Raw genomic sequence first — 25,042 nt, 5'->3', positions numbered from 1 at the left:
GGACCCAAAGTTTGGGTTGGATGTTTGACTGAGCTGTTTGATTGGTTCGTCTGTAGGTTTTGTAACTGAAATTGAAGTGGGCAGTAAGACATAGGTCCACTAGCTTGATGACATTGTTCTTGCTGATGAAATTGGTGGTGTTTGGTTCTTCTAATAGTATGGTCAGTGTTTTTTTGATCAGGTTGATGTTGATGGTGATGAATGTGAATGTATGTTGTTGACGCTTGTTGAAGCAAGTCGTTGTAGTGGACCTTGTAGTTAGTACACACTGCTGCTACTGGTGGCAGAGTGAGCGAATGGTAATAGGGTGCCACTCAAGCAGACTGCTTTGTCCTGAATGCTATTGAACTTGAGTGTTGTTCAAGCTGCACTCATCCAGGTAAGCTGGAGTCGTAGGTCTATGCCATCACACACCTGACTTGTAGATTGTAGACAGGCTTTTAGGGGGTTAGGAGATGAGTTACAGAAGGCAGGGTTCACATCTCTTTAATTGCTCTTGCAGCCACAGTAAATATATGGCTACTCCACTTCACTTTCTGTTCAATAGTGACTTTTTGGATGTTAATACCACTAAAATCTAAAGGGAGATGTATAATTTTTCTCTTTTTGAAGATAACCATTACCTGTGCATTTGCAAATATTATATGCTAGTTATCAGCCCTGCTCTGAGTTCTTAAGGTCCTGCTGCAAAAGGATACTGATTGATTCAGTATCTGAGGACTTGTGAATGGTACTGATCTTCACACAATCATTAGTGCACATCCACACTTCTGACCATATGATAGAAGGAAGGTAATCAATGAACCAGCTTAGTATGATTGGATCTAGGACACTATGGAAAAAAACAAGTCCGACCTGACCCAGAAGTGTATTATAACACGTCTGAACAGGTTGATTAAAAATATCTACCCGAAAGGAATAGGACGGTTTTCCCTCTGATTTTCAATTATTTCAATTTTGCTAGGGATTCTGAATCCACAGTCAAAATGTAATCTTTCTGAAGTCAACTTGAGCTCATCTCTTAGGCTGCCCTGACCGAACCAAAACTGAGGATCGGTGAGCAGGCTAATTGACAGCTATGTGTACAATGCCGTCCATCACTTTGTTGATGATTGGCGGTACATAAACGAGGTTATAATTGACCTGGTTGGATTTGCCCAGTCTGTGGACGATATATTATATAACTAGAGAATAAAAATGAATCAACGTAAATGCCATGATGGAAACCCCAGGAATTCCACTTCAATGTGAAAAAGGATTCGTTTTCCACCCGCTAATGCGTGGAAGCTGGCATTTGGCTTCTCCGACTTCAGTCGCTGTAGATTAAATGTATTTTAACAAAACACTTGGGGTTTCTGGACTGACCCCGGGCGCCCCACTCCGGCTCCGGACTGACCCCGGGTACCCCCACTCCGTATTGACCAGGCATCGCCCAAATCCGGATTCATGAGACTCCCGGACCCTTTCCCGAGTGCTGCAGTACCTGGAGTCGAATTGCTCTCCCCCGGGGAGTGTCCCCAGGTAATGATATCGGACGAAATCCCCGGGCTCAGCCGCCCGGACGCACTCCTTCGGTCGGAACTTGCTCTCCACCACCACATCATCCAGCGGCACTGATGGCGGTGGGCTCCCCCCCGCCCGAACCAGCAACACAGCGGAGACGAGCAGCCACTGAAACCCCTGGATCATCGCGTCCGGTTCGGGTCAGACCCAGCACGGCCTGTCGAGATGCCTGAAGAGACTCAGCACACCGACTCCAGCCGCCAAGTGAGGACGTGGGAAGGGGGAGGAGAGAGGGGAAAGGAAAAGGGTCCGCGGGCTTTCCCTGGGGGCGGGGCTGGGGGCGGGGCCAGGGGCTGGAGTGGGGGGAGGTGGGGTGGGAATACAAGCCGGCCTTGGTTTGAGGGTTTGGGCCAGGGAACTCGGACAGAGGCCAGTGCTGGTTTGAGGGCAAACAGCACGGGGGATGGGGATCAGCTAGACCGAAGTGGGGTCCAAACCTGTGGGGGTCTGGTGGCTGCATAACTGCCCCAAAGAGCGGCTGGGGAGTGGGACTGGATGCGGGAGGACGGGGAGTCTGTTGTGACGGGGAGGGCTCGAGCCTGAGACGTTGGAATTTGCATGAGGGGGCGGGGCCTGACCCGTGATGGGGCGGGGCAAAGCTTTCGTGTCGGCGCTGAGTGTGTGTGTCGTGGCGGAGGAGCGTCTTTCCGGACAGCGGCCTTTTGATTGGACACCATAGGTCCAATGGTAAGTGGGTAGTTTCAGAGCCTCTGCTATGATTGGTCAGTCGCGGTGTCAATCATCCGTGCGGTTTTTTTTGGGATAGGTCAGCAAGAAGGGGCAAGTGTTGTTAATGTGGCGGACAGCAATGAGGCGACCAGCTGTAGTTTCCGTGCTGTTGCTGTGTTGTTGCACTGTTCACGCTCAGTATGAGAAGTACAGTTTCCGGAGTTTTCCCCGGGACGAGTTGATGCCGCTGGATTCGGCGTATCGACATGCGCTGGACCAATATTCGGCGGAGAACTGGCAGGAGAGTGTGGATTACCTGGAGATGAGCCTCCGCCTACACCGTCTGCTCCGCGACAGTGAGGCTTTCTGTAACCTCAACTGTAGCCTAGTATTGCCAGACCAAACTGCTCGTTTCAGCGGCTTTCCTGAGCTCCAGCTCTTCAGCAGTATCATGAAGAGAGCGCAGTGTCTCCGCAGGTGTAAACAGGGTTTGCCTGCTTTCCGCCAATCTCAGCCCAGCAGAGAAACTCTGGAGGACTTCGAGAAGCGGGAGGTCTACAAATATCTGCAGTTTGCTTACTTTAAGGTGAGAAAACAACTTGAAGCACTTCATAAAATAAGGCCAAATCGATCCTCAATCATGAACAATGTTCCGTTGAGTTTCTGATCTACAGAGGCATGCAGGATAATTGGAGTTGAGGCCAAGATCAACTATGGTCTTATTGAATGGCTAAAGTGTGGAGGTGCCGGTGTTGGACTGGGGTGGACAAAAATGAAAATCACACGACATCAGGTTATCGTCGAACAGGTTTATTTGAAAATACAATCTCTGGGAGTGCTGCACCTTCGGGTTGCTCGTACCGAAAGCTTGCATTTTCAAATAAACTTTATTGAATGACAACGCGGGTTCGAGTGACTGAATGCCCTTCACTTGTCCCTGTTTATTATGATCTTTGCTCACAGCATTCTCTTGCATCTGCAAGACTGAGAAGATCATGTCAATCGTAGATCTTCCAGTTGCAACCAGCGTCTGCAAGTCTGACAACAGCAACATGGAGAAATACTTCGATAATGATGCTTACGAGAGTGATTGCTCAATTGCTGAAGTCGCCCTTGCTCTTGCATTAAGTTACAATCTTTCTGCCACGCATAACCTAGAGCTCCACCAGAGATGCAGAAATTTGTACAGATAAGTGCAGGAGTACTCATTTCATCTGCTTGATGAGTTCAGATGATTTGGCATCAACAGTTGAAGATTTTCCTTTGATAAATGGATCAATAGATTGTTAAACTATTCTACTGTGGGTTCGTAATGGAACCTAGGTCTTTCACAATGAGCAGTCTTTGTATGTTGTCTAAAACTTTCTTAATTACAATGTTCTTTCTATATTGTAACTCAAGATAGTTTTGCACCTATCTCACTTACTGTTTAATACATTAGGTTATGTATCAGCATTGAAAATGTGTGTGCTGGACATTGTTGACAGCTTCACACATCTAAACTCCACAATCACTACTAATCTGTAACTTAATGCTGCAATCAACATGTGCGTTTAAAAGCTGCAGTTTGTATGTCCCAGTTGATTATTGTGTGGAATAGGAACCTGACTGAGAATACCAACCTGTAAACCGACATAGTCTGTACTCACAGGAGAACTGTTCTACAATTATGAAACCTCGATAACATAAACTAGGTATGAAAAAGGTTGAACAGTACAATCTTTGCTACTGCATGTGTATCATCAGCACTTCTTGCAAGGACAAGGACACCACTTAGAATGTGCAAATTTGATCAGTTTACATTTATTGCTGAGCTGAGTGCGCTGGTGCTAGCTTGACCATGTTCATCAGATGAATGATAACTGCACACCCAAAGACTTCTGCAAGTTGACCACTGGATACCGTTCCTCTGCTGCAGGTTCACCTGCAATGAGCTGTGAAGATGGCTGATGCTGACACTGACAGCTGGAAACAGTCGCTGACACCAGAGACCTCTGTAGGCTGACAATTTGGAAGAGAATAGAATTGAATTGAATTTATTGTCAGGCGTACGGAGGCACAGTGAAAAGTTTTGTCTTGCGAGCAATACAGGCAGATCCCAAAGTTAAGTAGCATAGGTAAGTAATAGGTAAATAGCGGCAAAAACAAAAACAGAGATACAGGCAAATGTTAAGAATTTGAGTCCATTCAGTATTCAACAACAGTAGGGTAGAAGCTGTTTCAAAACTGGCTGGTGCATGTATTCTGACTTCTGTACCTTCTCCCCGATGGTAGAGGTTGTAGAAAAACATTGCCAGAGTGGGGTGGATCATTGAGAATGCTGGCAACCTTTCCTTTTCAGCGACCTGATAGATGGATTCTGTAGATGGGAGGTTAGCTTTTGTGATTGTCCAGGCAGAGATCACCACTCTCTGTAACCATCTCTGATCTTGAATGGTACAGTTGTCATGCCAGGTAGTGATACTTCCAGACAGAATGCTCTCTGATGCACCTATAAAAGTTGGCAAGGGTATTCGCCGTTATGCCAAATTTCCTCACTGCCTGAAGAAGAACAGACTTTGTTGGGCCTTTGTAACCATTGCATCCACATGAAGAGTCAAAGAAAGCTTGTTGTGGATGATGAACACTCTCAGGAGCTTGACATTCTACACTCGTTCCACCTCTGTGCAGTTAATGTGTTGGGGGGTGGGGGGGTGCATGAGTAACATCCCGCCGAAAGTCAATAATGAGTTTCTTGGTTTTGCCAGCATTGAAAGCAAGTTGTTCTCAGTGCGCCATTTTTCCAGGTCTTCCACCTCCCGTCTGTAGTCTGTTTCATCGCCATCTGAGATTTGACCAACTATGGTGGTATCATCAGCGAATTTGTAAGTGGCATTAGTCTGGTATTTGGTGACGCAGTCATGAGTATACAGTGAGTACAATAGGGGGCTGAGTACACACCCCTGGGGCCTCCAGTGTTGAATGTTAGTGAGGATGAAATATTGTTCTGCTCGACTCTTTCTAAAAACTTAAACTGGCCAAGTAAAGGGTCCAAAAAACAGAGGCCAGCAAATCCAGCATTGTCTTCCTGTGCGGCAATGGTTAGCACTGCTGCCTCACAGTGCCAAGGACCCGATTTCAGTTCCATTCTGTGTGTGTGGAGTTTGCACATTCTCCCTGTATCTGCGTGGGTTTGCTCCAGTTTCCTTCCACAGTCCAAAGATGAGCAAGTTAAATTGGCCATGCTAAATTGCTCGTAGTGTGCAGGTATGTGCATGCTAGGTGGATTAGCAATGGGAAATGTGGGGTTTTAGGGATAGGGTAAGGGGGAGTGGGATCCTGTTCAGAAGGTCGGTGGACTTGATGGATGGAATGACCTGCTTCTGCACTGTAGGGACTGAGATTCTGTACAACCTCCCCGTGATGTCCTAACTCAGTGGTCTGAGCAATGATGGCAAGTGTGCTAAATTCCTTCTTAACCGTTCTATCTACCTGTTACAAAGTTTTCAAATGACCATGTCATTGAACCTCAAGGTGTCTCTGTTTGACAATTCTATCTCATTCCTGATGAAGGGCTTTTGCCTGAAACGTCGACTTTCCTGCTCCTCGGATGCTGCCTCACCTGCTGTGCTTTTCCTGCACAACCCTCTCGACTCTAATCTCCAGCATCTGCAGTCCTCACTTTCACCTATTACTGCCAAGAGCCCTTCCATTAACTATATGGGTCCTGCACTTGTTCATTTTACCAAAATGCAATACCTCGCATTTATCCAAATTTAATGCCCTCAGCCCGTTGACCCAATTGATCCCTTCGTAATCTTAGATAGCCTTCTTCACTGTCCACAATACCACCTATTTTGGTGTCATCTGCAAACTTACAAATTATGCATCCTAAATTCTTATCCAAATCATTAGCACTCTTCTCAACTTTTTCTGCCCAGTACAACAGCAATGGTTTGTCTCTGATTCCACCAGGTTACTCAAACGTCATTTTTTAAAATTTAAGTTGGAAAGGGTCCAATATTGATACTCGGTCCAATCCAAAGACATAAGAGGAGAAATAGACCATTCAGCCCATCATGGCCTACTCCACCATTCATTGTGATCGTAGCTGATCTAATAATCCTCAACTCAACTTCACTGCCTTTTTCCCAACATAATAGGACCATGAGATGTAGGAGCATAACCCTAAATTCCCTGACTGATTTAAAGGTGTGTCCATCTCCACCTTGAATACACTAGATGACCTTTGTAGGGTTTTCGTTATTCTTATAATTCTGTGCTTTTTCTCCGGCTGAAGCTTTAACCTTATCTCAGTTTCTTCCCAATCTAACATCAGTGTCCAACTTGATCAAAGATGCTTGACATCATTTGTTGTCTGATTCTTCCATTATTGGTAAGTGATTGCACTGTCATACATAACCTATGTTATATTGAACAAGAATCCTAAAAGAGATGGTTTTCCTACAATACAGCCAGCACGAACATGTTTGTACCCTAGGTTCAATCTTGCTCTATTTAATACAAAACATCCTTGGCTAATCTTTTCCCATGAAATATACTGTAGGTTCAGCAAAAAAAAAACTACACCACTATGTCAGTTAAAATGAGTAATCAGACAGTCAAATTCTGAAGCATCAGAGGAATAAGCAACTTTTGATCACTTCAGTATTTCTAGCCATCAGAAAAGTCTGCAATCTATAGGAATAAAGAAACCAGAAATGGTATTCATGTATACTTAAACCTGATTCAAATCTTCATACCCCTTGAATATATAAAAATAAATATGTGAGTGTTGCTGACGAGGCCAACATTTATTGCCCATTCCTAATTGCCCAGCCGCCAGTTATGAATCTACCACATTACTGTGGCTCTGGAGTCACGTGGAGGACAGGTTAGATAAGAATGGCAGTTTCCTTCTCTACAGGACTTTAGTGAACCAGATTCCTGACAATCAACAATGGTTTTGTGGTCATCGTTAGGCTCTTAGTTTCAAATTGTTTTAAATTTAACATCTACTGAGACTGGATTTGATCCCAGAACATTACGTCTGTGTCTTGATCAATAGCTTCCCAATAGCAGTAGGCCATTGCTTCCCCTGTATGTGGATTACAATTAGTATTTCACATAAACTCATCTTCTGATATCTATCACTATCACCCTACTTGAGCTAGACTGATCCCTGTGCCAATGTGTAAACTTCAAAATTTATGTCCTCACTTTCAAATAATTCATTCCATTCTCGTTCATTTATTTTTCTCCAATTACAGCTGCTGAGATATTTGTATCATCGATAGTCACAGGTGAGTGCTGGAAGACTGGAGGTTGGCGAATGTGTTGCCAATATTTAAGAAAGGTGGTAAGGAAAATCCAGGGAACCATATACCAGTGAGCCTGACATCCACTGTGGGCACGTTGTTGGAGGGAATTCTGAGGGATAGGAATTGTGTGTATTTGGAAAAGCAAGGACTGATTAAGGATAGTCAGCATTGCTTTGTTGGGAAATCATGTCTCACTAATTTGCTTGAATTTTTTGAAGAAGTAACGAATAAGGTTGATGAGGGCAGAGCCATGGACGTGATTTATGTGGACTTCAGTAAAGCATTTGACATTGTCCCTCAAGGGTAGACTGGTTAGCAAGGTTAGATCTCATGGAATACAGGGAGAACTAGCCATTTGGATAGAGAGCTGGCTCAAAGGTAGAAGACAGGGGGGTGGTGGTGGAGGGTTGCCTTTCAGACCAGTGGTGTGCCACATGGATTGGTGCTGGGTCCACTGTTTTTCATCATTTATACAAATGATTTGGATGTGAACATAGGAGGTATAGTTAGTAAGTTTGCAGATGACACCAAAATTGGAGATGTAGTGGACAGCAAAGAAGGTTACCTCAGAGTACAATGGGGTCTTGATCGGATGAGCCAATGGGCCAAGGAGTTGCAGATGGAGTTTAATTTGGATAAATGTAACACGGTGTTCACGTTTCCTCCCAGAATCCAAAGATATGCAGTTTAGGTGAATTGGTCAAGCTAAATTGCCCATAGTGTTCATGGATGTGCAGCTTAGATCCATTAGTTAGGGGTAAATATATGGTAGGGGAATGGGTCTGGGTAGGTTACTCTTTGGAGGGTTGGTGTGGACTTGTTTGGCCTAAGGGCCTGTTTCCACACTGTAGGGATTCTGTGATTTTGTGGTAAGGTCCTGGGGAGTGTTGCTGAGCAAAGTGATCTTGGATTGCAGGTTCATAGTTCCTTGAAAGTTGAGTTGCAGGTAGATAGCATTGTGAAGAAGACATTTGGTATGCTTTCCTTTATTGTTCAGAGCATTGAATGTTGGAGTTAGGAGGTAAAGTTGCAGCTGTACAGGACATTGGTTAGGCCACTTTTGGGGTATTGTGTGCAATTCTGGTCTCCCTCTTATCGCAAAGATGTTGTGAAACTTGAAAGGGTTCAGAAAAGACTTACAAGGATATTGCCAGAGTTGGAGGATTTGAGTAATAGGGAGAGGCTGAATAGGCTGGCCCTGTTTTCCCTGGAGCTTCGGAGGCTGAGGTTTATAGAGGTTAAACCTTTAGAGGTTTATAAATTTTAATGAGAGGCATAGCTAGGGTAAATAGACAAGGTCTTTTCTCTGGGAGGGGGGAGGAGTAGAAGGAGAGAGACGGAGTCCAGAACTAGAGGGCAGAGGTTTAGGTTGAAGGAAGTGTTTTAAAAGGGGCAACTTTTTCACACAAAGGATGATGTTTGTATCGAATGAGCTGCCAGAGGAAGTGGTGGAGGCAGGTACAATTACAACATTTAACAGGCATCTGGATAGGTACATGAATAGGAAGGATTTAGAGGAATATGGGCCAAGTGCGAGCAAGTGGGACTAGACTAGGTTCGGATATCTGGTTGGCATGGGCGAGTTGGACTGAAGGGTCTGTTTCTGTGCTGTACATCTGACTGTTATATTTTATAAGATGCATTTTAATGTTTTATTTAGGTTAAAGCAGACAAATAGTCACAATGACTGACTTTTTTTAATTGTAATTCTTGATTTAGAGGTTTGAGTCATGACTAATTCGATATTTTAATGAGTAGGAGGCTTGTATGATGTCTGTCTGTCTGATAATGATGATTATCTGTGTGACAGACAAAACTGAAATAGAAGAGTATTTTTGGTAAATGTTGCTGCTTTGCATCTTCATTATAGGCAGCTATCTGATATTTAAAAATGTGTTGCTGGAAAAGCGTAGCAGGTCAGACAGTATCAAAGGAACAAGAGAATCGACGTTTCGGGCATAAGCCCTTCTTCAGGCTTATGCCTGAAACATCGATTCTCCTGTTCCTTTGCTGCCTAACCTGCTGCGCTTTTCCAGCAACACACTTTTAAGCTCTGATCTCCAGCATCTGCAGTCCTCACTTTCTCCTAACTATCTGATATTACTTTGAAGAGAGAGAGCTGAGAGAGAAACTGTTTCAGATATAGAGTTTGTACATCAGTTATATACCAAGAACTTGATTAAAATGTTGTAAGGTTATTTTAAGCTGTGCATTTCAGACAAATTCACTACCGCTTATCTTTGCTCTTTAATTAAGCTTCAGTTGAGGCTTCAATTACTCTTTGTAATCTTCCCATGGTAAAACATGAACTGAAATAATGTGTTTCTAGTTAATGTGAACGGCAGACTCTCTGTACTGTGCTCAGTGACTCTTGTTTTCAATATTGGAATTGTGCGCACTGTCTGATTCAGATTTAGTTTTTTGTGATGTTTACCACTGTTGAACAGCCTGCCAGACTCACTGACTACACTTACACAAAAAGAATTGATTGCTTGATTAAAAACATAATAATTGATTGAACTTTATTAGAAATAGGCATGCGGGAAATGATATCCAAAATAAAATAGAACTTTAGAGCATGGGATATGAAAGTTCATTGAACTTTTCAAAACCATTCCCAGAATAGATTCTGTACACTCTACCTTTATTCTTCTCAGGAGCTTTTGCAGAGTCAGCAGAAACTATTTAAGTAAAATATGAAAACAATTACTGTGAATATCACAAGATGATTATATAAGTGGGAGGCCTTTGGATTTCTTGCTGTTTTCTGGGCAGTTTCATCTCTGCAGAGCCACATAATGGTTTGAAGGATCTCTGTTCAGCTAACTCTGCAACTAGTCTCATTCCAGCAATGCACATCACCCAGGTGTTTTGGTCATTTGATTCAGAATACGTTAAGTGTATCTCGAGTTAACTTGCTGATTGAAACCTGTAATTTTAACTTTGTGTCTCTCCTCAGATGCTGTCAGAACTTTGTTTCCAACGTTTTCTGTTTTTATTTCTGATTTGCAATATTTTTCTGTTTCTGTCTAAAACCTGTTGTATGAATATACATGTATATTTTCACACCTGAGATCATGATAATTTGTGTCCAGTGATATATTCTACTTTTTCCAAATTTCCGTTCTTTCTTTCACATTTAGGTTCAGAATGTTGCTAAAGCCATATCGGCAGCTCATACCTTCCTTCAGAAGCACCCTGATGATGCAATGATGAAGCAGAACATGGATTACTACAAGTCTTTGCCAAACTCTGATGACTTCTTGAATGACCTGGAGATGAAAAATTATGAGGCACGTAGATTGATTTCCTCCAAATGCTCTGGTTTCTCTCTCAGTCCAAAGATGTACAGGTTAGGTGAATTAGCTATGGGAATTGCAGAGTTGTGGGGGTGTGAGTCTGGGTGGAGTGTTCTTTGGAGGGTCATTGTAGACTCAGTGGGCTGAATGGCTTGCTTCTACACCAAATAGATTCTGTGAATGGGACTTGAGCTCCTAATACTGGCAGCAACATTTTGGAAATGCTTACATTTATGATTGATGGAAGATTAGAGTCCAGCTAGGGCATTACTGAAAAAATCCAAGTCTAGAGTTAACAAAGATATGAATTAGGGTTTTGGAGTGAATTCCCCTTAGGCAGGGAAGAGGTGAGCATTTTATGGGAGTAGACGTAGGTGATCTTAACAATAAAGAGGATATGGGTAAGTTTAATTTAATTTTATCTCAAACGGTAACCAGTTCTGGACAGTTAGAAGAAGTTGGTAGTTGTGGAGTGGGACATAAGGAATAGGAAGACACCAGGAAGACCTTTATGCCTACTTCTCCATTCAATACAATCTTCTGATTTAAAATTCCATTGCTTGGAATATTCTCATACCCTTTTGTCTGTTTAGTGTCTTAAAAAACTAACCATTTGATTTTACAACTGAGCATCACCAGCACTTGATTAAGGAATGAACTTTCCATTGGAGTTGGAGACAATGGTTTGTTGGGTTAATTGGGAACTACCAGAAGAATTCTCAATAATCGTTTTTAATCATCACAACCCAACTTGTTCAGACAGGAACACAAACCTTTATAAGCATAACTGGTCTTGTCCTTTGCTATTGACTTGCATTAAATAGTTTACTCTATTAAATTAAATATTGAGAAGTTTAAAGGTTAAATGACCTTTTGATCTTCCCTCTTCTATGTCCATCTAAAGTTTGGTTTATAGTGCCTTTGCTACTTCCCTCAACATGATAATCGGGATCTCATACTTGGAGGCATAAGTGCATTTTGCTAGCAGTTGTAACTTGCTGAGTTTTGCAGCTGTGCATTCTGCCATAAACTATCGCATACTTATCTTTTTTTTTACCCCAATGTTGTTTGTTGGAATTGTCAAGCAGACCCATACCACAAGATGCAGGACATAACACCATCCAACATCCCTCAGTCACTTGTAACCTGAATGTCATTGGATTTTAGAATCTATTCATCCAAGCGGTGAAAGCTTACAATGGCGAAAACTACCTGACATCCATTACAAACATGGAACTGGCCATCCCAGAATACCTTAAGGCTTATGATGAGTGTATTGCTGCCTGCGAGGGTTCAAGAGAGGTGAAGGAGTTTAAAGATTTCTATCCCTCAATAGCAGGTCAGTGCAGGTGTTCGAGATGTGAACCATGCTTTTTGGCTGAAAGTTTTTTTTTAAACCAGTGCTTCCCTCTGTTTCTCTATCCTTTTCCTTTCCAGTTTACTTTCATCATCAATGTTTTGTCTTTAAAAGTTGTTTCCTTCTATCTAATCCTCTTCTTTTTCTCTTTCCCTCTTTCTTCCTTTCTTTCTTCCTTCTTTCCCTCTGCCTTTGTTCCTCATTCCCTTTCCCATTAATGCATTCTTTCTTGTATTCTTACGCGCACTCTCTTTGGCAATCTCGGGCTCTCACCCACACTCTCACTCGCCCTCTGTGCCTGCCCGCATGCTCTCCTCTGCGCTTACCCTCCCGCCTCCGTGCCCACGCTGTCTGTCACCTGCTTGCCCTCCATCTCTCTCTCACGCGGGCTCACTCACTTACTTTCTCTCGCCCTCTCCAGGTCAATTGCATAAAATCATGATTGGTCTGTTTTGTTTTGTTTAAGCTGCTGTACAAATTTTAAATATTTCTTTGCAGAAGTTCTCCATTTGCTCTCAAGAATGAAGACACAATTCAAAACATATGAAATGTGAACCTAGGACTTAGAAGCAGGGATAGGCTATTTGACCCACTAGCTACCTGATGAAGGAGCAGCGCTCTGAAAGCTAGTACTTCCGAGTAAACCTGTTAGACTATAACCTGGTGTCTTGTGATTTTTAATGACGTTCTCTTTCTTGCCCACATGCCTGTACTATTTCTGTTTCTCTCTCTGTGCACGCACTCTTTCTTTTTCTGTCGCCCCCGAGCTGCTCTCTGTTACTGTTATCCTTCAAGTCTCTTTGCTTTCTCCCTAGAAGGTGCTCTTCTGAGGTCTGTGCAATCGTTGCTGGTGAACTGTTCATTTGACTAAATTTTTCTAGTACTCATTTGCTAATAGAAATATAATTTTACTCGTTAACAAGTTATTTTAAAGCTAGGTGAATAATAATGTTCACTATCTTTCTGCTGTGTTTTTGTTGCTGTTTTGAAAAAATAAAATCAGTGCCAATGCTTGAACAGTATCTGAGTTACCAACAGTGTTCTTTGATTTTCAGAACATTACGCTGAAGTTTTGCAGTGTAAAGTGAAGTGTGAGCATGAACTAACTCCTGTCATTGGAGGGTTTTTTGTGGAGAAATTTGTTGCTACTATGTACCACTATTTGCAGTTCACTTATTATAAACGTGAGTACTTTGCAATTAGATTATGGAATGATTATATTGTTTAAAATCTTCAAATAGAGTCATTAGCAAATGTAAAGTTTGTGGAAGCGATAAGGAAATACATATGGTAGAGATAAAAGACTACACCTTTGACAAGCTTGGGATTCTAGTGCAAGCACAGAAAAATGTGCTGAAATATCTGCATTAGTGGAAACCCAGCTATTTTGCTTGGAAGTACTCCACAAACAACAAGATTGTGGCAATGTCAGTTGAAGGATCTGTGTTAGCCAGACAGAAGGAGCTCGCTCATCTTTGAGATGTTACCATTGACTTATAACTAATGATAATTGAATGTAACACTGGGTTTGCTGTTGTATCACCTGGAATTCTTGACAGTACAAACCTAATGCTTTGTTTTTAACTATGCTGTATCTCTTTTGCAGTCAATGATATGAAGAATGCAGCTCCATGTGTAGCAACCTATTTGCTCTTTGATCCTGAAGATTCAGTGATGAAGCAAAACTTGGTGTATTACCAATACCACAAGCTGAAATGGGACCTGACAGAGGAGGATTTCTTGCCCAGACCAGTACGTTACTGATGTACAGATAACCTGCACTAAATTTGAGTTTGTGGGAAGAGGAGAAAGGGTTATGAGATTATTTGGGAAGAAAATAATCTTTAATTATGTTGGTTTCGTTAAAAGAAGTTATCTGTCCTTCAAAAGTCTTTGACAGAGAAGTACCTACTAGTTCATTCAGGAAGTGATAACTAATCGGGTAATTCTGCACTGCAGCTGTACAGCTCCCTGTCCCCTACTTGAGCAGCTTTACACCCCAGATAGCAACAATAATGGATCCACTTAGCATTTCATCTCATCTCCAACAACTGCAATGACTTGAGCTTCACAGTATTTGCATTCCTCACCACACCTTGAACCCACGTAATCTCTTGGGAGCGATTTAAAAACAGCTAAAGACTGTGACTAAACAAAAACCAAAGTACAGTTAGTTCTCCTATAATGCGATGGTTGCTTTCTTGTGCAACCCCACATTATAGAAAAATAGTGCTTTAGAAACAGTGTGGTGATGTGATCATGTTACAGCCATCACACATTTTAAAAGTTCGCCATTTAAAAAGTGTCCCCAAATCATCAATTGCGTTACAGTAAGTTCACGCTAATGAAATATGCGTAATAGCAGAACGACCTGTACTGGAGAAACTCACCAGCAATGGCAACATCTGTAAGAGAGAAAAATAGAGTTAATGTTCGATTCCAGTGATGCCTAGGACAAAGGATTTCTGGACTCAAAATATTAACTCTGTTTTTATCTCTACAGATGCTGCTAGACCTGCTGAGTTTCTCTAGCACTTTTTGTTGTTGTTTGATATTTCCAACAATCTCAGTTCTTCCTTTTCACTAAGACTCTGGATAATTGGCGCAAAACATTTGGAAAGTTCCCCTCCAACCCCCACTTCAGGGATCAAAACTTGTCTAGAGGAACATATTATCAACGATTAATCTTATACTGCATTTAGCTCCTGTACAAGGGATTGTCACTCCATCCAGAAAAATGTCCAGCTCTCTCTCGAGCACATTCAATAAATCACTGGTCCCACAGCAGATAGTAGGCCGTTTAAGAGATTCCATTTCTCTGCTGAAAGAATCCTTTTACAATCTAATTCTGATCCTACCCAAAACAGTTGAAACAAAGTGCATGAGCACAATCAATTGTCTTCACCTAATAAGCTATGATCAAATCACTCTAAAACTATACTTTTCTGAAGTGGAATCTCTCAGTTCTTTAATCCTATCTTGGTAATTAATGTGCTTCAATTGGAGGATTAATTATGTGACATTCAATGCACTTATTCCTAATCTCGCCCATAAAAGCATAAGATGTAGAAGCAGAAGTGGGACACTTACCCTATTGGTCGGCTTCACTATTCAATAGGATCGTGGCTGACCTGATGATTCTCAACTCCACTTTCACTCCCATGACCCTGATTCCCAGATTGATTAAAAATCTGTCCATCTCATCTTTGAATATGCTTAATGAGCCCTCTGCAGTAAAGAATTCCACAAATTCACAAGCTTCTGAGAAAAGAAATTCCTCCTCACCTCTGTCTGTCTTATTCTGAAATTCAGCCCTTTTTGTCCTAGACTCTCTCAAGGGGAAATAACCTTTCCACATCTACTCTGTTGAGTCCACATGGAATCTTGAATGTTTCAATAAAGCAGCCACTTATTCTTCTTTACTCACAACTGGCTTAATTTAGCCTTATAAGGCATCCCTATATACCTAATATCAGCTTAGTAAACCATCTCTGGATTGCCTCCAATGGCAGTGAGTTTTTCCTTCCATAAGGAGCCCAAAACTGTTCACAGTAATCTAGCGGTGATCTGATTAATGACTTGTACAGTCTTGCCAAGACTGCTCCATTATTATATTCTAATGATTTAGAATCCGAGATGTATAACACTGAAACAGACCCTTTGGATCAACTTATCCATGCTGATCAGATATCCTAAATTAATCTAGTCTTATTTGCCAACATTTGGCCCATATCCCTCCAAACTCTTCCTATTCATAGACCCATTCTGATGCCTTTTTAAATTTTGTAACTTTACCAACCTCTACCACTTCCTGTGGCTGTTTCTTCCATACATGCACCACCCTCTACTTGAAAAAGTTGTCCCTTAGGTCCCTTTAAATCTTTCCCCTCTCTCCTTAAAACTATGCGCATTAGTTTTGGACTCCCCTACCCTTGGGAAAACACCTTGACTATTCACCCTATTCATGCTCCTTTATGATTTAAAGAACAAAACAGGATAAAATAATGCGAGACCTGACCAAACACTTGTTTAAGATCAAAATGATTGTCTTAGTGAATAATCTTGTGAATAATCCTAGTATACTATTAATGTGTCAGAGTTGCACCAGATCCATTTCTTAATTGATCTGCAAAAACAAATCAAAGAATGGGGTTTCTGGTATTTTGTAAATTGTAAAACCCATTCGTCTCCTTTAGTACTAGACTTCAACCACAGATGCATGTCTCTAATCCTATCTATCCTACGTTTACTTTCTTGTGATTTGAATACTAATCCAGAGATTATTACTTTTTAAGACTTAACTTTTTAGTTTAGCTCCTAGCTGCTCATGATCCTTAAGCAGAACATCTTTCCTAATCTTATCAATGTCATTGGTACCTACATGGATCACAACAATTGAATTCACCCTTCTGTTTCCTCTGCCATGAACAAGTTTCTTCCCAGTGTTTTGCAGATACTGTGTTTCCTGCTACCGGGCAAGCTCCTCAGCCATCTGGGTTCATGCTTTTGCTTGCAGCGGGCTCTGTCCATTCCTCAGTCTATGCTGTCCACTCCTACTGCAACACTGTTTCCTGTCCCATTGAATAATGTCACCGTGGTAGGGAAACAACCAATACACCCATCACTGTGCAGGCCTTGCACTCATTGATACAAGCTGCATGAATCTCAATTCTTTTGAACAATTGTAAAAGCTGAGGTTCCTCCTCTTTTACCTGCTGACATCCTTCCTGTATCATGCCCATTTGTCTTTAACCATTGACCAAATCAAATTTTTCAACCTAAGGGTGTGACTGCTTTCTGGAATAAAGTGTCCAGGTAATTATCTTCTTCTGTTTTTAAGGGCCATGATTTTCCCCACCTTTATACTCTTTTATGTGCTCTGACTTCCACCACACTGTTTTATGGATTATATCTTTCCTTGTTCCCCTCACATTATCTTGTGGGCTCTGTCTCTCATCACTCATGCTGTTTTATCAGCTCTACCTGCACTCACTCTCTCTCTTTCCCCCTCTCCACACACTGTCTTGTTGTCCATCTTTTGTGCTGGCCCTCTCAAATTGCTTGATTTTTTTTCACTCTCAGTTTTCACCCCAACTCTGGTACTGCTTTATCCCTGTTTCACAATAAAAGACTTCTTTTACATCATGAAAAGAGATTCTGTAGTGAACTGGGAGATCTAGAAAAGAACAAATGCTTGCCATTCTCTAGTGTTTCATTGTGTTATCAAAACAACTTAAAGCACTTAATATATCACATGAGTTTTTGGAAGGCAATAACTGCTACGTGGGCCAGATTTGGTGAATTCACAGTTATTTAATCACTGGATAAAAGTGTTAAATTGTCTGATTCAACTGTTTTGATTTGCAGGAGGCTTTGCGATACTACAACCAGACCAATTTTCAATTGCAAATGTATGAATTTGCCAAACAACATCTACAAGCTGATGATGAAGTAAGTAACTAACATTAGCGGGGCAATTATTAGCTGTTGTTCAAGTTACAGAGCTTTGAACAGAAAGCAATGAAGAATTAGAAAAATGACGGGTGAATCTCATAGAAACATCTAAAATCCTGATAGGACTGAGCAGGCTAAATGCTGAACGAATGTTCCCAATTTTGGGGAAGTCCAGATGTAGGGGGTCACCATTTAAGAATAAATGGTAAGCCGTTCAGGACTGAGCCATTTTTAAAATTACTGTGTGCAATTCTGGTCTCCCTGCTATAGGAAGGATGTTGTGAAACTTGAAAGGGTTCAGGAATGATTTACATTGATGTTGCCAGGGTTGGAGGGTTTGAGCTATAGGCAGATGCTGAAATAGGCTGGGGCTGGAGCATCAGAGGCTGAGGGTGACGTTTATAGAGGTCTTTAAAATCATGAGGGGCATAGATAAAGTAAATAGACAAGGTATTTTTCCCAGCGTGAGGAGGTCCAAAATTAGAGGGCAGAAGTTTAAGGTGAGAGGGGAAAGATTTACAGGAGACCTAACGGACAACATTTTTCATGCAGAGGGTAATGCGTATTTGGAATGAGCTGCCAAAAGAAGTGGTGGAGGCTGGTACCGTTACATTTAAAAGGCATCTGGATGGGTATAGGAATGATTTAGAAGGGTATAGACCAAATGCCATCAAATGGAAATGGATTTATTTAGGATAACTGGTTGGCCTGGATGAGTTGGGCTGAAGGGTTTGTTTCGATGCTGTACATCTCTATGGCTCTACTTTCTTCACTCCAGTTGTGTATCTGTGAAATTCTCTACCACAGAAAGCTTTTGGGGCCAGTTTGTTAGATGTATTCAAGAGGGAGTTGGACATGGCCCTTGCGGATAAACAGATCAAGGGTTATAGACAGAAAGTGGAAGTCGAATACTGGAATTGAATGATCGGCTATGATCATAATGAATGATGGTGCAGGCTTGAAGGGTTAAATAGCTACTCCTGCATCTATTTTCTGTGTTTCTCAAATAACCTTATTACCCCAATTCACTTTAGAAACTCAGTTTAATTGTCCATACCAATCATCTCAGTGGTGTTTTGGAAACAGCAGTAGGTTTAACAACTGAGTACAGAGGAATCTCTTATCTAAATGAGATAGGCAGGCACTATTTTGTTTGGATAATTGATTATTCTGTTAATTCATTCAATGCCTCTCCCCTGGGGCTTGGAGTTTTCTGAAGTTTTCTTTTTTCTCACTCTGCAAGCCTTGCTCCCTCTCTCTATCTCAGGGTTTGTTTCGGAGCAGAGACACACTTGTGTGTAAGGAACCTGCAGCATTACTGAAGCCCCTGCCCGCCTGCCCCATCAGTTCAATGGAAGTAACACAGCGAGAATTTGCAAAGGCCGCTCCCTGTTCAGGAGACTAGGCAGCAGTCCACAGCGTGTCTTTCCCCCGTCTGCTCCACCGATCAGTGCACGCCCCTGCTACCTCTCTCAAATTCCGGACCCTGTCCACCCCCCAACCCCATCATTGCTGGCCCCTGTCCACTCCCACCTCCCGTCTGCGTCTCCAACCCACCGGCCCCACTCCCCATTCGCACCCCTTCCCCCAGCCTTTGGGGCAGCCAAACTGGACACCAATAGTAAGACAGCTGCTGCCTTTGGGGACTGAGTCTCAAAATAGCATGCACCTACACGCACAACTTTTTACTGCAACTTTTTGACATGTTCCGTCTTTGCCCTGTACAGAACAATGTAGGAGAGTACAAAGCTGAACCATTCTTCAGTTCACAATGCAATTATGACATTCAGAGGGTTTAAAAAAGTGTCATCAGAGCCACCATTATCTTGCTGTTCTCAACAACATACTATGTATGACAACGGACTCCTCTACTTTGGGAGTTCATCTTTGAGTTGTTATGGGACAGCATTTGGAATTACAAAGAAAACCGGCTAATTTTTAAAAAGATTTTATTTTTAATCATTGTCAATCGTAATTAAAATTTTTCTTGATCCAAATTGCTTCCTTCTGTTGATCTATCATCCAAAATCTTCTAATTTTTGTGGATTGCAATCTGGTAAAATTTAATCCTGCTCCATTTATGATCTAAAACAGGCTGAACTTGCATGTGAAATTCCAGACCATCACATTTTCTCCACTCTTTCAATAACAGCTACACTCTAAGAAAAACTCAATTGAATAGCAATTATGTTTTGGTCTGATTCACATTTGTGTCATTTTGTTCATCTTTGTATCATGAAATGGCCACACCTTTTTGTATTAGCAGAAAACTCGTACAGTTTTTATTAATATGGAAAATATGAGCATCCTTTTGAAGCAGCATAAATCTGACTTACGTGACTAATGTTAATGATTTCACTGCAATCATGCCTCCAATCTGATGTCCTCACTGAAGCCTGAGCCATTCTGAGAGCCAGAATGTTTAGCTTTGTTTGCTGTGAACGTTTGGCCAGCACTCCGAGTAGACTCGATGGATTGAAGCAAGTAGTAAACTGGGTGACTGCAGCAGGGACTTAACACAGAAATGATCTTGTGGTTGTTTGTGGTCTCTCTGGGCCTAAAAATATCTTTTTGGAGAAGTGTCAGGGTAGGGGGTCTGGGACCAATATTAAAGACCCACCGGTTAGGCCACATAGCAAAGGGCAAATCATGCATGACACATGTGCAGCGCATTCATATCTTTAAAATTAGCATCGGGATTGTGTATAATGTAGGACCCCAAATACACATTGTAATTGAGCTTTTTTCTGAAGTAGCCAAGCCATGAAATGGCCCCCAGAAATGTTACATGAAGAAATAATGAGGATTTGCATTTATATAACACCTTTTGACAATATAAAATTCCAAGGCATTTCACAGAAGCCAACCAAAAATTTAATACAGAGCCACATAGAAATAATAGGACAACTAACCAAAAGTTTAGTCGAAGAGATAGACTTTAAGGATGCCTTATAGGAAGGCAGAAAGGTTTAAGGAAGGAATTTCAGAACTGAGAAGCAGGCAGTGAAGCATTGCTGCCAGTAATGGGTATTAAGGATACATGAGCAACTAAAATTAGAAAGTCAAAGATCTGAGATGGTAGATCTAAACTAGTTATAAAAGCTGGAGCAAGTCCACAAAGATTTAAAATAAGGATGAGAATTTTAAATTCATGGCATTGCCAGACCTAGTTCTAATATAGGTTAATATGAACTGGTGTGATGGGTGATTTGGACTTGGTTGAGTTGAAATATGCACAGTACAGTTTTGGATGAGCTGAAATATATGGAAGGTGGAAATAAGTGTACAGCCAAAAGAGCATTGGATTGGTCAAAATCTTTGATAGCAAAGGCTTGGATGTGGATTTCAGCAGCTGGCAAGATGATGCAGTAATGGAACTGAGTGAAGGTACAGAGAATGATATGGCATGGGATGCTAGGTCAGAGTTAAGTGAAATGTGAGGGTACGTCAATTTGATGCAGCTTTGGAGGTGCAATGGACTGTCAAGTGAATAGAGTTTGTGGTGGGAACCAAAGAGAATGGTGGCAAAAGTCTCCTAATATCCCTCAGTGTGCCTGAGTACATTTCCTGTTGTACATTAGCGTCACACTTTGCAGTGATAAATTAAAAATCATTATGGTTGTTTACACTATTTTCCTGTGGCTTCCACCAAGCTCAAGTCAGAGAATCTCCATGCATCTGTTCCTCATCCCTGCTCCACAACTGATCCCATTTCTGTCTGAAAGCTGTTGGTAATTAGCATTTTTTGCAAACTATCAAGTAATTGGTGATAATTCTGGTGAGATAGTTGGTTAGAAGTTGTTTGCTTCGGAGGTTAACTTGTTCTCTTTTTGAAAACAAAACAAAGCAAATGGAAATAAGAAAGAAACTCTCTGGACAGGGGTCTGAATGTTATACAGCAAAATCAGATGAGAACTCCAGTGAGGCCTATCTCAACTTCAGGATATCTCGCTGTATCTTTTATGCTTTCGACAAGTGACATAATGAGTTGCTTGCTAAGCATGAATAAATTGCCATTATATGAGGTTAATTCAACTAAATGCGAGGTGCTGCAATTTGGGAAAACAAATCTTAGGAGGACTTAAACACTTAATGGTAAGGTCCTAGGGAGTGTTGCTGAACAGAGACCTTGGAATGAAGATTCATAGCTCCTTGAAAGTGGGGTCTCAGGGAGATAGGATAGTGAAGAAGGCATTTGATATGCTTTCCTTTATTGGTCAGAGTATTAAGTACAGGAGTCTGGAGGTCATGTTGCGGCTGTATAGGACATTGGTTAGGCCACTGTTGGAACATTGCGTGCAATTCTGGTCTCCTTCCTATTGGAAAGATGTTGTGAAACTTGAAAGGGTTCAGAAAATATTTACAAGGATGTTGCCACAGTTGGAGGAGTTGAGCTATAGGGAGAGGCTGAACAGGCTGGGGCTGTTTTCCCTGAAGCGTCGGAGGCCGAAGGGTGACCTTATAGAGGCTTACAAAATTATGGGGCATGGATAGGATGAATAGACGAAGTCTTTTCCCTTGGGTGGTGGAGTCCAGAACTAGAGGGCATAGTTTTAGGGTGAGAGGGAAAAGATTTATAAAAGAGACCTAAGGGGCAAGTTTTTCACACACACTGTGGTATGTGTATGGAATGAGCTGCCAGAGGAAGTGGTGGAAGCTAGTATAAGTGCAACATTTATGGGGCATCTGGATGGGTCTATGAATAGGGAGGGTTTGGAGGGATGTGGGCGGGGTGCTGGCAGGGGGGACTAGATTGGGAAGAGAGAGAGAGTGAGGGGGCGTGCGGTCAGTCATTTGGAGACTGTGCTTGGGCTCCCATCGATATCCATGACTGTCCTCTGCAGCATTTCAGTAAGCTGGGTACATTTTTAATCATCGTAAACAAAAGATAGGATCAGTGTTGAAACACTTCTTTGATGTAATGTTTCTATCGGGACCTTGAGATCTTCTTTGCATAATCCGAAATTCGGATAACTGGTATTCGGATAATCGAGTGCCCTCTGTAATATTGTCTAAAAGCAGCATTGTTTCTCATTTTGGAGAAGAACTTTCGTGAGTGCTTTCACAGCCACCACCTGGTGGTGAGGTTGAGTAAAATACATGCTGGAGACTGTCACACCTTGGAGTAATAAAATTATAAATAACATTCATTATTTTACTAATTCAAATATTTCAATGAAAATTTAGAAAACTTTAAAATTCAGGATTTATATAGGTTACCTTGAATAAAGCCCAGCTGGCTTTCTTTTTGATTTGGATTTCAGCAAAAGGGAGCACTGAGAATGGAATCAAAATGGTAGAGGGGTGGCTACAGCCATGGATACTAATCCAGGACCTTCCCTTCTGATTTTCTTCCATATATAATCCTCTCCACTCTCATGCCCTGTGAGAAATGTCTTGTGTCATTTTCAGGAGCTATCTGTGCAGAGAATCCTGTCATGAGTTGCTCCAAGATTTCTTCCCATCCTGTTTAGATTTTCCACAAAATTAAAGGACAAGCATAATGTTTATTTTTTGTGAGGATGATGCCCATTATTTGTACGTGGTTTGCAGGCTTTTATCCCAGTGAGCCAGCAACTGATTATAGTTGTTGACAACACATGCATGTGCTAAGCAGTGCTTAAATTCATGCCAATGTGTTTTTTAAAAAAAAAGAGTTAACCTTGGTCACGGCAGCAGACAAGAGTGAGAGGAGGGACCGACCACCTCAATCATCCTACTGTCCCCTCTAATCACCATGCCCCCCCAAACAGTTTTTTTTTGTCCCACTACCTGCCCTGATACCTAGTCCCCACTCTAGTCCTCACCACTTCTACCTCCCATTCAAAGGACCAAAGAGTATGGAAAGAAAGTGGGAACAGGGTTATGAGTTTGATAGTCTGCTATGATTATATTGAACTGTTGGAATTGGCTGAAGGGTTGAATAGCTTACTCCTGCTCCTAATATTTGTTTCTAGCCCTAACTTATTGCTGATTTGCATTATTTACGTAATCCCAGAGACCAATTGCCAAATTTAAATTTTGAAGTTTTCTCTAATTTTCACTGCGATATTTGATCTTAGTAAACAATGAATGTTATTTACAATTATATTACTGTTTTTTCAAACATCTCTCATGTATGTGGGAAATTAATTGTTTTTGTGATCAGTTTGTATAGGTTCAGTTTTACTTGGGGTCTGATAGTGTCCAGCACACTTTACCCAACATCCCTGCCAGCTGGTGACTTTGATTACGTTCAGGATAGGTTTTATTCAAATGAGAACTAATGCTGCTTTCAGGCAATATTACTCAATTGTTAACCCTGCTTCTGGTTTGAAAACACCAGTCTAAGAAATTATTGTTTTTAGCAGTTAAATCCAGACTACATTAGATTAGATTGCTTACAGTGTGGAAACAGGCCCTTCGGCCCAACAAGTCCACACTGACCCCCCCCCCCCCCCCCCCCCCCCCCCGAAGCGTAACCCACCCAGACCCATTCACCTACATTTACTCCTTCACCTAATACTACGGGCAATTTAGCATGGCCAATTCACCTAACCTGCACATTTTTGGATTGTGGGAGGAAACCAGAGCACCCGGAGGAAACCCTCACAAACACGGGGAGAATGTGCAAACTCCACACAGAGTTGCCTGAGACGGGAATTGAACCCGGGTCTCTGGCGCTGAGGCAGCAGTGCTAACCTCTGTGCCACCGTGCCGTGACTCTATAGTGAATTGGGATAACTAGGTCATTTGAGACAAAAACAGAAATTGCTGGAAAAGCTTAGCAGGTCCGGCAGCATCTGTGAGTAGAAATCAGGTTTCAGGTCCAGTGACCCTTCCTCAGAACTGGTGGTAGCTAGGAAAATGTGAGTTTTTAATGCAAAAGAAAGGGTTGGGTGGAAGGGGTAAGATGTAAGTGATAGATAGGGATAGAGCTCAAAGAGAGAGCCAAATAATTGGACAGACAAAGGAGTGGATAATGATTTGTTGTTTTTGGTATTTTTCTCTCTTTGGGCTGTATCCACACCCATTATTTACTCCGTACCCCCTCTCCCTCCCCCATCCTATCTTCTGCATGTGAATCCACATTTTCCTAGCTACCATCAGTTCTGAGGAAGGGTCACCGGACCTGAAAAATTAACTCTTGAGTTTTCTTCACAGATGCCGTCAGACCTGCTGAGCTTTCTCGGCAATTTCCGTTTTTGTTTCTGCAGTTATTTTAATTACTTAAGGTCATTTGAGAACTTGGAGGGTGGTCATCCTTGCCAACTTGCCCCAGGACAAGGGTCCCATTTTAAAGGTTACAAACCTTGGTCAATGCCGAAACCAGCAAATTCTTGCGGTAACAGTGGAGGGACGAGAACTTCAACTCGCAGTGTTTGCTTACCGTAGAAACTTCCCAAGGGATCGTTTTCTGT

At 41.9% G+C, this 25,042-nt stretch overlaps 2 protein-coding genes across 2 annotated transcripts in view; one reads left to right on the top strand and one right to left on the bottom strand.

Annotated features, from left to right (window-relative positions):
- Positions 1 to 1,817, bottom strand: part of fkbp9 (FKBP prolyl isomerase 9) — a 34,919-nt gene extending 33,102 nt beyond the window's left edge. The window contains exon 1 of the mRNA XM_060822934.1: positions 1,484 to 1,817. Coding sequence (XP_060678917.1) covers positions 1,484 to 1,689 — 206 coding nt within the window. The 5' untranslated portion in view covers positions 1,690 to 1,817. The remainder of the gene's footprint in view (positions 1 to 1,483) is intronic.
- A 501-nt stretch (positions 1,818 to 2,318) lies between these two features.
- The window catches only part of crtap (cartilage associated protein), a 31,591-nt gene continuing 8,867 nt past the window's right edge, over positions 2,319 to 25,042 (top strand). The window contains exons 1-6 of the mRNA XM_060822935.1: positions 2,319 to 2,818; positions 10,676 to 10,825; positions 11,999 to 12,170; positions 13,244 to 13,372; positions 13,795 to 13,940; positions 17,556 to 17,639. Coding sequence (XP_060678918.1) covers positions 2,357 to 2,818; positions 10,676 to 10,825; positions 11,999 to 12,170; positions 13,244 to 13,372; positions 13,795 to 13,940; positions 17,556 to 17,639 — 1,143 coding nt within the window. The 5' untranslated portion in view covers positions 2,319 to 2,356. The remainder of the gene's footprint in view (positions 2,819 to 10,675; positions 10,826 to 11,998; positions 12,171 to 13,243; positions 13,373 to 13,794; positions 13,941 to 17,555; positions 17,640 to 25,042) is intronic.

This window comes from Hemiscyllium ocellatum, chromosome 4 (assembly GCF_020745735.1).
Source record: "Hemiscyllium ocellatum isolate sHemOce1 chromosome 4, sHemOce1.pat.X.cur, whole genome shotgun sequence".
Classification (NCBI taxonomy): Eukaryota; Metazoa; Chordata; class Chondrichthyes; order Orectolobiformes; family Hemiscylliidae; genus Hemiscyllium; species Hemiscyllium ocellatum.
Note: the sequence above shows the minus strand (reverse complement) of the source record. Positions and strands in the feature narration are given on the sequence as shown.